Below are 12,982 nucleotides of genomic sequence, written 5' to 3' on the forward strand. Positions count from 1 at the left end.
ACTCATATTCACATGACTCAAAAATTTCACATTGCTAAAAAATTTACATTACTCGAAAATATTTTGTACTATGTTTTGTTTCAATTTTTCACTGCTTGAAATAAAAAATAGTGAAGCCCGAATTTCCCCTTTTTCAATGTTCGTCGAATGTATTGTTATTTTCATATGCATAGAGGAAGACTTACCTATGTTACTTTTGCTAATTGCATATTTCATTTTGTCATCGATGTAACTTGTTTCACAAGGTTGAACGAGCTTGTCGTTCCGTTATATTTCTATTGGTAGTATCTTGAGATTGTCCTGATAAAATGTTGAAAAGTGTCTCCTATATTTGCTAATTAATAGTCTCTTAAATTTAGTTATTGTAATATTTTAGTATTCAATATTAATATTATTTGTTATGCTTAAATTAGTTCTTACAAATTGTTGAGTTGCTAGAGACACTGATATACTAGTTAAAAGTTAGTATTATTTTCTAAAAAATATTTTTTCACTCACCAATCAAACACTAGAAAATATTTTTCTAAAAAATATTTTCTACTCACCAACCTAACACCATAAAATATTTTTCGAAAAATACTTTTCACTCACCAACAAAACATGAGAAAATAAGTAGAAAACCAACTTATTTTTCAGAAAAAATATTTTCTATCATACCAAACAGGGGTGGATCCAGGATTTTCAGTGAGGGGGTTCAGTAGTACATATACGGACTAGTCGAAGCTAAGGGGGTTCAACCTCTACTATTTATACATAAAAAAAAATTACCATGTAAAAATAGTATAATTTTCCGACGAAGGGGTTCGGATGAACCACTGGACCCTATGTAGATACGCCACTGATTCCAAACACACCCTAAGTGTTTTTTTTTTTTTGTTTAGAAAAAAGGAGAAAAGGTAAGTTACAAATTTGTCCTCAATTGAGATATCCTTCTAGTGGCCAATCCTCACCAAGACACTCATCAAATGGATAATATATTTAACTTTTTAAAAAAGTGCAAAAATAACCAATCATTTTACTTCTTAATTTTCAACACCAAAATTTATGGCTAACACAACAAATTTGAACATTATATTTGAAGCACTTTCACTCATTCCCAAGATTCATTTTGTTGAAAAAATTCAAAAAAAGTCAAAAAGATTCAACATTTTGTCCAAAAAAAATCAAGAAGTTGAAGAAAATTTACAAATAAAAACTACAAGAAGACTAGCATTAAGCATTGGTATAATTGCTACATTTGCAAATTCAAGAATTGGAGATTGCCTTGCTGATGATAATAATGGATTTTTTATCAATGGTCCATTGCCAGTCCCTTCAGTATCCAATGGTAAGTACGTTTACTTAACACAATTTTCTTCCTATATAGGTCACGCGTTCGAGTCGCGAAAGCAGCTAATTATGGTTGCATTAGGGTAGACTGTCTGCATGTATGGGGTGAGGCACTTTTTCGGACCATGCTAATGTAGTTACGCCGCATGTTTTGTGCACCAGACTGCCCTTGTACAATTTTTCGTATGATACTTAACATAATATTTTCCCTATATGTCACGAGTTCGAGTTGTGGAAGCAGTTAATTATGGTTACATTAGGGTAGACTGTCTGCATGCATGGGGCCGGTGAGGCACTTTTTCGGACCATGCTAATGTAGTTACGCTGCATGTTTTGTGCACCAGACTGCCCTTTTACTATTTTTCGTATGATACTTAACACAATCTTTTCCCTATATTTCACGAATTCGAGTCGTGGAAGTATCTAATTATGGTTGAATTAGGGTGGACTGTCTGCATGCATGGGCTGAGGCACTTTTCTGGACCATGTTAATGTAGTTATGCTGCATGTTTTATGCACCAGACTGTCTTTTTACAATTTTTCTTGTTTCCTATATGTCATGAGTTCTAGTCGTGGAAACAGCTAATTATGGTTGCATTAGGGTGGACTGTCTGCATGCATGGAGTGAGGCACTTTTCCGGATCATGCTAATGTAGTTACGCCGCATGTTTTGTGCATCAGACTGCTTTTTTACATTTTTTCGTATGATACTTAACAGAATTTTCTTCCTATTATGTCAAGAGTTCGAGTCGTGGAAACAACTAATTGTGGTTGCATTAGGGTAGACTGTTTGCAGAGGCCGGTGAGGCACTTTGATGTAGTTACATGGCATGTTTTGTGCGTTAGACTGCATTTTTACAATTTTTGGTATGATACTTAACACAATCTTTTCCCTGTATGTCACGAGTTCGAGTCGTGGAAGTAGCTAATTATGGTTGCATTAGGGTAGAATGTCTGCATGGGGCCGGTCAGGCACTTTTTCGGACCATGCTAATGTAGTTAAGCTACATGTTTTGTGCACCAGACTGTCCTTTTTACAATTTTTTATATGATACTTAACACAATTTTTTCTTCCTATATGTCACGAGTTCGAGTCATGGAAGTAGCTAATTATGGTTGCATTAGGGTGGACTGTCTGCATGCATGGGGTGAGGCACTTTTTCAGACCATGCTAATGTAGTTACGCGGCATGTTTTGTGCATCAGACTGCCTGTTTACAATTTCTCGTATGATACTTAACACAATCTTTTCCCTATATGTCACGAGTTCGAGTCGTGGAAGTAGCTAATTATGATTGCATTAGGGTAGACTGTCTGCATGGGGCCGGTGAGGCACTTTTCTGGATCATGCTAATGTAGTTACGTCGCATGTTTTGTGCATCAGGCTGTCTTTTTACAATTTTTCGTATAGTAGTGTCTGAAATTGCTCTATTTTGTTCTTTTGTACATTTTTCAACACAATTTCCTTCCTAGTGTCACTAGTTCGAGTCGTGAAAGCAACTAATTATGGTTTCATTAGGGTAGACTATCTGCATGCATGGGGTGAGGCACTTTTCTGGACCATGCTAATGTAGTTACGCGGTATGTTTTGTGCACCAGACTGTCCTTATACGAGTTCAAGATGCGGAAGCAACTAATTATGGTTTCATTAGGGTAGACTGTCTGCATGCATGGGTTGAGGCACTTTTCCGGACCATGCTAATGTAGTTAAGCTGCATGTTTTGTGCACCAGACTGCCCGTTTACAATTTTTCGTATAATAAGTGTCCGAAATTGCTCAATTTTGTTCTTTTGTACATTTTTTTAACACAATTTCCTTCCTATATGTCCACTAGTTCAATTCGTGGAAGCAGCCAAGGTTGTCTACGTCACACCCTTGATCCTGTTAACGCTGGATGTTTTGTGCACTGGACTGTTCTTTTACAGTTTTTCTTCGTTTATGACAGGGGAAAAAGCCTAAATTTGCCAATGTAGTATCCGGAAATTGCTAAATTTGTTCTCCGTTGCACTTTGGTACATTTGTATTCTTGCTGTTAGCAAATCGACTCATATATGTCCTTGTCGTTAATGGAGCTCTAGCGCGAAATGAATGAACCCGACAGTCCAGGTTATTCAAGAGAAAAGGTCCAGAATTTACCAACCAATTTAGCTTTTGGAAATGTATATGACTGTCCATAAGTTTCAAAATTCAAGACTCAGGTTGTTCCCACAATGATACTAGCTTCGTCTCGTATCTGTCCTTGTCATTAATACAGTTCTAGCGTGAAATAGGCGAATCCCACGTGTCCAAATTGTTCGAGTAGAAAGATCTGAATATACACATCAATAACTCGAGCCATTGAGGTCAAGAATCGAGTCATCTGTTCATAGTTTCTCTATGATTCTTGATACCTATTTTTTAGATGTTTTAGTTTCATATGTTTGAAGAAGTTTTTAAGCGTATCGTTTAACCGAGGGTGAATTCGCTCAATTCGCCAAGTTTGATCATTTTTCCCTACTGGTATGATGCTGATAAGTCGAGCCATTGAGGTCAAGAATCGAGTCATCTGTTCATGGTTTCACTATATTTCTTGACATCTGTTTTTTAGATGTTTTAGTTTCATATGTTTGAAGAAGTTTTTAAGAGTATGGTTTTTGCTCAATTCGCCAAATTTGATCATTTTTCACTACTCGTATGATATTCATAAGTCGAGCCTTTAACTCTTTGCATATAATAAGATGTCAAGAATCGAGTCATCTGTTCATAATTTCACTCTACATTATCTTTGATTGTAGACATTATAAACAAGGAGACAGGTACAAGATCATTTCTCAAGAAAGGAATGTACATTGCTAACATTGGAACGAAAGGGAGAATTCATAGACTAAAAAGATATGCATTTGATCTATTGGCATTAGGGGATTTGATTGGAACAGATGCTTGGAATTATGTGAGGAAGTATTTGAGGATTAAGTCTACCTTCATGTACTATGATTTCGATGAAGTTATTACTGCTGCAGAAGTGAATGATAAGCAACCTCTTACTGATCTTGCTAATCGATTATTCGACAATGTTGAGAAGGTACATTTGATTTGATTCATGTTAAATGTTGTCGCACTTGTGTTGTATCCTCTAAAAATGCATAGATTTTGAAGGATCTGATGACATATGTTAACCGGTCCAGACAGTATTTTTCAAGTGTCTGAGCAACATAGGTAAGATGTTATGTTGCTTAGATCCTTTGAAAATGTTGTCGCACTTGTGTTGTATATATCCTCTAAAAATGTGTAGGTTTTGAAGGATCTGATATATGTTCACTGGTCGAGACAGTATGTTTCAAGTGTCCGAGCAACATAGGTAAGATGTTATGTTGCTTAGATCATTTGAAAATGTTGTCGCACTTGTGTTGTATATATCCTCTAAAAATGCATACGTTTTGAAGAATCTGATATATGTTCACCGGTCAAGACAGTATGTTTCAAGTGTCCGCGCAACATAGGTAAGAATGTTGCTCTCGGATCCTGTGAAAATGTTGTCGCACTTGTGTTGTATCCTTTAAATATGCATAGGTTTTGAAGGATCTAATGACATATGTTCACCGGTCGACAGTATTTTTCAAGAGTCCGAGCAACATAGGTAAGATGTTATGTTGCTCGGATCCTTTGAAAATGTTGTCGCACTTGTGTTGTATCCTCTAAATATGCATAGGTTTTGAAGGATCTAATGACATATGTTCACCGGTCGAGACAGTATTTTTCAAGAGTCCGAGCAGCATAGGTAAGATGCTATGTTGCTCAGATCCTTTGAAAATGCTGTCGCAACCATGTCTGATTATACGAAAATGCATAGCTTTTGGAGGATCCGACATACCCCGTGGCTGACAGTATGTTGGATGACTTCGAGCAACATAGGCCTGATGTTGTGTTGGTCGAACACTCCAAAAATATTGCCATGTGTGTCGGATCCTCCAAAAGCTGGAGTATCTGACATAGACTCGGTTGACGGATAACAGGACTTTTGTAGAGTCCGAGCAACATAGGTAAGATGTTATGTTTCTCAGACCTTTCGAAAGTGTTGTTGCCCCCGTGTCTGATTCTACGAAAATGCATAGCTTCTGGAGGATCCGACATACCCTGCGATTGACAGTATGTTTGAAGAGTTCGAGCTACATAGGCCTGATGTTGTGTTAGTCGAACACTCCAAAAATATTGTCATATGTGTGTCGGATCCTCCAAAAGCTGGAGTATCTGACATAGACTCGGTTGACGGGTAGCAGTACTTCTGAAGAGTCTGAGCAACATAGGTGTCTGATATTATGCTGGTCGGACCCTCCAAAAATATTGTTTCACCCATGTCTGATTCTATGAAACTGCATAGCTTTTGGAGGATCCATTATACCCTGCGGCTGACAGTATGTTGGAAGACTTCGAGCAACATAGGACTGAGTTGTGTTAGTCGAACTCTCCAAAAATACTGTCATATGTGTGTAGTATCTGACGTAGATTCGGTTGGCGGCTAACAGTACTTTTGAAGAGTTTGAGAAACATAGGTCTGATATTATGTTGGTCGGACCCTCCAAAAATGTTGCTTCATGTGTATCGGAACCTCTTAAATCTACACTACACACACCCTGCGCCAACACTATCATTGAAGAGTCCGAGCAATATAGGCCTGATGTTGTGTTAGTCGAACCTTCCAAAAATATTGTCATATGTGTGTCGGATCTGTCATAGACTCGGTTGGCGGCTAGCAGTACTTTTGAAGAATGTGAACAACATAGGTCTGATATTATGCTGGTTGGACCCTCCAAAAATGTTGTTTCACGTGTATCGGAACCTCTTAATTCTACACTACACCCTGCGCCAGCACTATTTTGAAGAGTCCGAGCAATATAGGTCTGATCTTGTATTGCTCAGACCCTCCAAAAATGTTGCTGCACCCATGTCGGATTCTCCAAAAATGCATAACTTTTGGAGAATCCGATACTCGCCTAATGGCTGGCGAAGTGCTAACAATACTTTTTGAAGAGTTCAAGCAATATAGGCCTGATGTTGTGTTGCTCAAACCCTCCAAAAATGTTGTTGCACCCATGTCGGATTATCCAAAACTGCATAACTTTTGGAGAATCCGACACACGCCTAATGGCCGGCCAAGTGCCAACAATAGTTTTTGAAGAGTCTGAGCAACATAGGTCTGATATTATGCTGGTTGAACCCTCCAAAAATGTTGTTTCACGTGTATCACAACCTCTTAAATCTACACATACCCTCCACCACCACTATTATTGAAGAGTCCGAGCAATATAGGTCTGATATTATGCTGGTCGGACCCTCCCAAAAATGTTGTTTCACGTGTATCAGAACCTCTTATATCTACACACACCCTGCACCAGCACTATTATTGAAGAGTCCGAGCAATATATGTCAGATATTCTGTTTCTCAGACCCTCCAAAAATGTTGTTGCACCCATGTCATCCGACACACGCCTAATGGTCGGCCAAGTGCCAACGATATTTTTTGAAGAGTTCGAGCAACATAAGCGTAATGTAAGTAGCATTCAACAACTTTTTTGATAACCCCATTTTGTTTTTGCTCTATTTTATGCAGCTTGAAGATGCTGTGAAGAAAAAGAACCTGCCTCAAACACAGACATGTTATCAAGAAACAACAAACATTCTCCAAGAAGTCATGGACAAAATGGCATAAACCAAAACACATGTTTTATATTCTGTTGTCATGTGGAAAGTAGTCATTTTGCTTACAGCAAAACAAAATGTTTCTTGTAAATTATGAATACTGTCAAAGAACACTTTGTTGGAAATTCAAAATGAACATGTCAAAAATAAGAGTCGGGGGTCTATTGGAAACAGTCTCTCTACCTCACTGTTGAGGTAGTAGTATCAGTGGTGGAGCCAAGATTTTCATTGAGGGGGTTCAGAAGTAAATATACGAACTAATCGAAGGGGGGCATAAAAAATATTTTTAATCATGTAAAAATGGTATAAAAACAGTATCATTTAACGTCGAAGGGGGTTCAGATGAACCCCTGGAGCAAAGGTAGCTAGCGCACTCCGCCATTGAGTGGTACGCTAAGTTGCTCGGACTCTCCAAATATGTTGCTGCACCCGTGTTGGATCCTCCAAGAAATGCACTACTTCTGAAGGATCCAACACGCATCCGATGACATTTTTAAGGAGTCCGAGCAACATAGCTAAAAGTACGGACTGCGTACACTTTACCCTCCCATACATGTCAGAAATGAGAGTACTTGTTTGTTCTGTATCCTACACAATGAAGCTCGGTGCATGAAGAATCTCGGGTCCATATAGAGAAGGGACCGCAGGTCGAGATTGATTTCTAAGGGACCGCAGGTCGAGATTGATTTCTAGGCTTGAACGTCTGACTTATAGGTCTCACACAGATAAATTTTAACGTTTCTACAAGTGACTCTTACGCACGTGAACTTGAAAGTAAAAACAGCTCGGTGCATGAAGAATCTCGGATCCATACAGAAAAGGACCGCAGGCCGAGACTGATTTCTGGGCTTGAACGTCTGACTTATAGGTCACACAGAGACAATTTTAACGTTTCTATGAGACACTCCTGCACACGTGAAAATGAAAAAAAAAAAAAAAACAGCTCGGTGCTTGAAGAATCTATGGTCCATATAGGATTCAGACAAGGACCGCAGGCAAAGACTGATTCCCGAGCTTGAACATGTGACTTATAGGTCAGACAGAGACAATTTTAATGTTTCTACAAGAGACTCCTGCACACGTGAACTTTAAAAAGAAAAAAAAAAAAAAAAAAAAAAGACAGCTCGGTGCATGAAGCATCTTGGGTCCATAGTGGATCAATGGAACTAAAGGGCCGCATGCCAAGACTTCCTAGGCTCGAACATATGACATGGAGACAACGTTAAAGTTCCTACAAGACACTCCTTCACACGTGATCTTAAGAAAAACAGCTCTGTGCATGAAGCATCACGAGGTCGAATATTTGAGTTATAGATCACACGTGAACTTTAAAGTTCCTTCAAAACACTCCTTCACACACAAACTTAGAAGGAACATCTTGGTGCATGAAGCATCTCGGGGTCGAACATTTGAGTTATAGATCAACATCTCGAGGTCGAACATTTGAGTTATAGATCACACGTGAACTTTAAAGTTCTACAAAACACTCCACGCGCGTATACTTTGTGTGCGCCGAAACAAAGGAAAAAGTGGAGATGCGGGGTATCGATCCCCGTACCTCTCGCATGCTAAGCGAGCGCTCTACCATCTGAGCTACATCCCCATATGTTATGGTAAAAGTGCACATGTAATTACTTAAATTAAAAAATATGCAACCTAATACTCAATGTCTCTCACCATGTGATACGTCGTAATCGTTCATTTTTACTTGTAACTTACTATTAAAATAAGTATTAACGTCACTATCATGTGACCAGAAGATCACGAATGCAAATCTTGGAAACAACCTCTGACAGAAATACAATGTAAGGTTGCATTGCGTCGAGTTGCCCTTCCCCGAATCCTGGACATAGCGAGAGCTTTAGTGCACCGTCTAATCCTTTTATTTTAAATTCCTGAAATAAATTTCCATCGTTACTTGACACTTTTAACATATCAAGAAAAGACAATTACTATTTTTTTTTTCATGTTTTACTACCCTTAACATTAATTACTTATTCTCCAAATTATTTTTTCAATGCCTAATATTAAACATTAATTATTAGAAACTATATGGTAAAATAGGCACATCAATCATTGTTTTCTTAACGAGCGTGTTAAGTCCAAATATGACAAATAAAAATGAATAAAAAGAGTAGTTTTTTTTCCGCTTCAATCTAAAATGAGTCGAGAAAAGAGCTTTTTTTTTTTTAAGTGGTGTCATGTAGATATTATCCTCAATATAGTGAGATGGTCTACGTAAACTTTACACGATTAATTATATGTGAAATTAATCCAATGAACTTATATTAGAGATCAGTATTTTTCTTTACGTCAATAACATATTCAATGTAATTTCACACAATATTTTTTCCTTTTGATTTTCTTTAAATAGTTTTCATAACTAGTGGAATAATTATATGTTTGAATTTAATTGGAGAAATGATAGTTTTTTGTGTTTTATGGTTGTGAACTATTGCAGTTGGAATCCACTAAATTTTGAATACAAAATGTCACTTTTCAAAGAAGTAGGTACAATGCATTAACCACAACAACCAAAAAAAAAAAAAAAAGTTAAAAAATATTGTTAATATTGCACTTGATATTTTTGGCATGTGTCAATTTTTCCCTAAGGTGAAAACAATAATACCCACTAGTACTTTTTGTATATGTAAAAATTAAAAATTTGTTGAATCCTTCTATTTTTCACATATATATTTCTTTTTATATATTATAACTCTTTTTAAAATAATTGATTCTTGTTTGGGTCATTAAATATTCAAAATCAGTCGGACTAAACAAATTTCATATAATGATCATTTTATAATTTATGTAATTTAGATCTAAGTAGTTCAAATACATTTCATATACTTTATTGATACAATTCATATACCATACTGATACAGTTCGTAAAAAAATAAAGCAACAAATTTATGAGTAAAAATTGTATAATTGTTGTATAGAAATATGCATTTTTTAATATGACGTACATAGAATTTGTATCATTGTTGTATAATATATATATATATATATATATATACTAAATTGGGGTTATATTCTAAAACTACGGTAGGACTTTTTTATGAATGTCTTCACGGTGGAGTTGATTTTACCAAAGATGATGAGAACGTGAACTAACAAACTTTGCCTCATCCGATATCAAACGAGAATTGCGAGCAAATAGACACCTTTCAAGAATATCAATCACATGAATCATAAATGCATGAATGTGATGTGTGTGTATATATATATATAAGATGCATAAAGAAATTATATATTTATTGTATAGAATACATATCTATATCAAATTTGTATCAATATTATATAAAACTGTCAGTAAATGACTAAAAATGAGAACTAAAATTCAATGAGCATTTTCGTATCAATAATTTTATCCAAAATATAATTTATGTCCTTTCTCCCATTATTGAACTTTTTCCCCCCTCAATTGTAGGTCCCACTTTGGCATGTGAAGATCTACCTTTTGCAAGACTTTGGCTTTATGAAACACTATTAAAATAAACTAATATACAAAATACTAAAAGCTGGCTTCATGCAAAAAGCCAAAAAATACCCTTGAAAAGAAGAATGTTAATTAAAGTAATTTGTAATGTTCATATATCATTTTTTTTTGTTTTTCATTCAGTGTCCGGTATTCGCATTAGAGCCCGACTAATTTAGATTCGCATTGGGTAGAACCCCATTCGGGGTTAACGATCCCAACAGAGTTTTCTCCATGCCAAGGTCAAACCCTCGATCTCTGATTAAGGATGGAGCAGCTCAGATCATATATCTTTTTATTAAATAATGAAAATATTGTTCATAGGATAGTTAGGATATGCAGAAAATTTAAAATTGTGGCCGTAAAGGGATAAATGAAGGTATATTGCTTGTTTTGAAAACCCAACTTTTTACATAATTAGTGATTTTTTTTTTTTAAATCTGTTCACATATAGATTTAACTCCCGATACATTTAATAAAGATATATTTTTTTTTCTATAAAGATACATATTTTCGACTTTAAACTCATTGAAATACATAATACATCCAACGAATATATGTTTTTTACTTTATAGAGATACATTTTATATTTTTTCGATTTTAGGTTCGTCGAGATACATATTACATCCAATAAAGATACATTTTCCCCGTATAGAGATACGTAATAAGCTTTCGATAGTTTTTTTACAATTTTACATCCGTCGAGATACATAATGCATCCAATGAAGATACATTTTTTCTTTTATGGAGATACATAATTAGCTTTCTATACATTTTTTCGATTTTAGGTCCGTCGAGATATTTAATACATTCAACAAAGATACCTTTTTTATAGAGATACAAAATTAGCTCCCAATGCATTCTTTTTTATTTTAAGTTTGTCGAGATGCATAATACATCCAACAAAGATACTTTTTTTGTAGAGATACATGATTAGCTTTCGATACATTCTTATCGATTTTAGGTTTGTCGAGATACATAATACAACCAACGAAGATATAATTTTTTCCTTTGTACAGATACGTAATTAAATTTCGATGTATTTTTTTTTATATTGAATTTATCGAGATACATAATACATTTATTAAAATTTTTTTATTTTTATTTTAAGTTTATTTAAATATATAATTAATTTTTTATATATTTAATAAAGATACATAATTGGTTGAATTTTTATATTTACAATACATTAAGTTATATATTTATATTATTTTTATAAAACGATTCATTTCTATTTCTATTATATAGAAGAGGCGGTTTCCACCACCTCTTATGCAATTACCAAAAAAATTCGTTACTTCCACTTAATATATATCATACCCCAATATATAATAATTTCATTATTTCATCATAATAATTTAAATATTTAATATATTCTATTAATTTATATTAATTAACTATAACTACATATTGAAAATAATTTTTTTTATTTATTTAATTAGTTATCATGTTCAAGACTAATTTGTTACCACAAATCACAATAATTAATAACTTAAAATATTTAAAAGATATATAGAAATTTTTTTGACTCTCATTATTTTAGCAATGCCACATAAATTGAGATAAAAAAAACACTGAAAATCATAATAATTAACAACTTAAAATATTTAAAAGATATATAAAAAATTTAGTTGACTCTCAGAATTGCATCAAAGCCACATAAATTGGGACACAAGGAGTAAATATATTATTTGATAATTACGTAAAAATTATTATAAATCATAATAATTAACAAGTTAAAATACTTTTTTAAAAATAGATAAAAGTTCTCTTCAACTCTCAAAATTTTATCGATGCAGCATAAATCATGACAAAATAAAAAATTATCTTAATTAATTGCAAATAAATATTTAAAGTAAATCAATTTTATTATTTTAATTGACTTTATATAGAAAATTAATCTTTTTATTTATTTATTTTTGTAAATTTAAATTTTAAAATTATTTTTTTCTTATATAGAAATTCTAATATTTAAACTTAACTTTAAATTTTTAAAGTGCAAAATTAATAAATTTAATTTAATAAAATAAATATTTAATAAAAATTTTCTTATGTGTTGGGTCAATATGTATCAAGTTAAAAATTAAAAAAAAAAATATTTAGTAAAATTTTATTATTGTGAATGATAAATATAATGGACTATCCAATAATATTTAATAATATCATATTTTGCAAATGCAAATATAGCATCCCATATTTAATTAATATACTATTCCGGTGAATCATCGATGATTACTATTGGATATGATAAAATTATATTATTTTTTATAGTAATAGCATAATCAATCGTTCTTAATTAATTATTATGAGTTATCTAGGTATTAAGAAAATAAATAATATTTATAAAAAATAAAATAGACATAAAATGAAAAATTAACTCTTAATGTTTTAAATTAAATTTTCGTCTTTAGAACGATGATTTTACTATATCACTCCTTATTCTAAGTCATTTATGTATTAGAGAAATAAGAATAACAAAATGATATGTCAACATAAA

At 33.7% G+C, this 12,982-nt stretch overlaps 1 protein-coding gene and 1 non-coding gene across 5 annotated transcripts; one reads left to right on the top strand and one right to left on the bottom strand.

The window, feature by feature from the left end:
* Window positions 1–965: 965 nt before the first annotated feature.
* Window positions 966–7,154, top strand: LOC107845286 (photosynthetic NDH subunit of lumenal location 3, chloroplastic). Of its 4 annotated transcripts, none has more exons than XR_007046034.1 (5): window positions 969–1,327; window positions 4,103–4,389; window positions 4,464–4,523; window positions 4,600–4,665; window positions 6,916–7,154. XR_007046034.1 is itself a non-coding variant. In XM_047398350.1 (4 exons), exons 1-3 carry the CDS (start codon window positions 1,045–1,047, stop codon window positions 4,663–4,665), a joined length of 627 nt encoding a protein of 208 aa, XP_047254306.1. In that variant the 5' UTR covers window positions 969–1,044; the 3' UTR covers window positions 6,916–7,154. The 4 variants fall into 4 exon arrangements, 2 of the variants coding, with proteins under 2 accessions (XP_016545001.1, XP_047254306.1); XR_007046033.1 differs by having other exon boundaries at window positions 4,609–4,665; XM_047398350.1 differs by lacking the exon at window positions 4,464–4,523 and having other exon boundaries at window positions 4,609–4,665.
* Window positions 7,155–8,534: 1,380 nt separating this feature from the next.
* TRNAA-AGC lies at window positions 8,535–8,607 on the bottom strand. Its single transcript has one exon. It is a non-coding gene; the product is annotated as a tRNA-Ala (tRNA).
* Between the last annotated feature and the right edge of the window lie 4,375 nt (window positions 8,608–12,982).

The sequence above is a fragment of the Capsicum annuum genome, chromosome 10 (genome assembly GCF_002878395.1).
Source record: "Capsicum annuum cultivar UCD-10X-F1 chromosome 10, UCD10Xv1.1, whole genome shotgun sequence".
Lineage (NCBI taxonomy): Eukaryota > Viridiplantae > Streptophyta > Magnoliopsida > Solanales > Solanaceae > Capsicum > Capsicum annuum.

Bases quoted from the DNA above. Each gene is read 5' to 3' on its own strand.
- LOC107845286 (XM_016689515.2), top strand. From the start codon at position 1,045: ATGGCTAACACAACAAATTTGAACATTATATTTGAAGCACTTTCACTC. The intron at 1,328-4,102 runs GTAAGTACGTTT...CTTTGATTGTAG, and splicing joins AGTCCCTTCAGTATCCAATG to ACATTATAAACAAGGAGACA. The intron at 4,390-6,915 runs GTACATTTGATT...TATTTTATGCAG, and splicing joins TATTCGACAATGTTGAGAAG to CTTGAAGATGCTGTGAAGAA.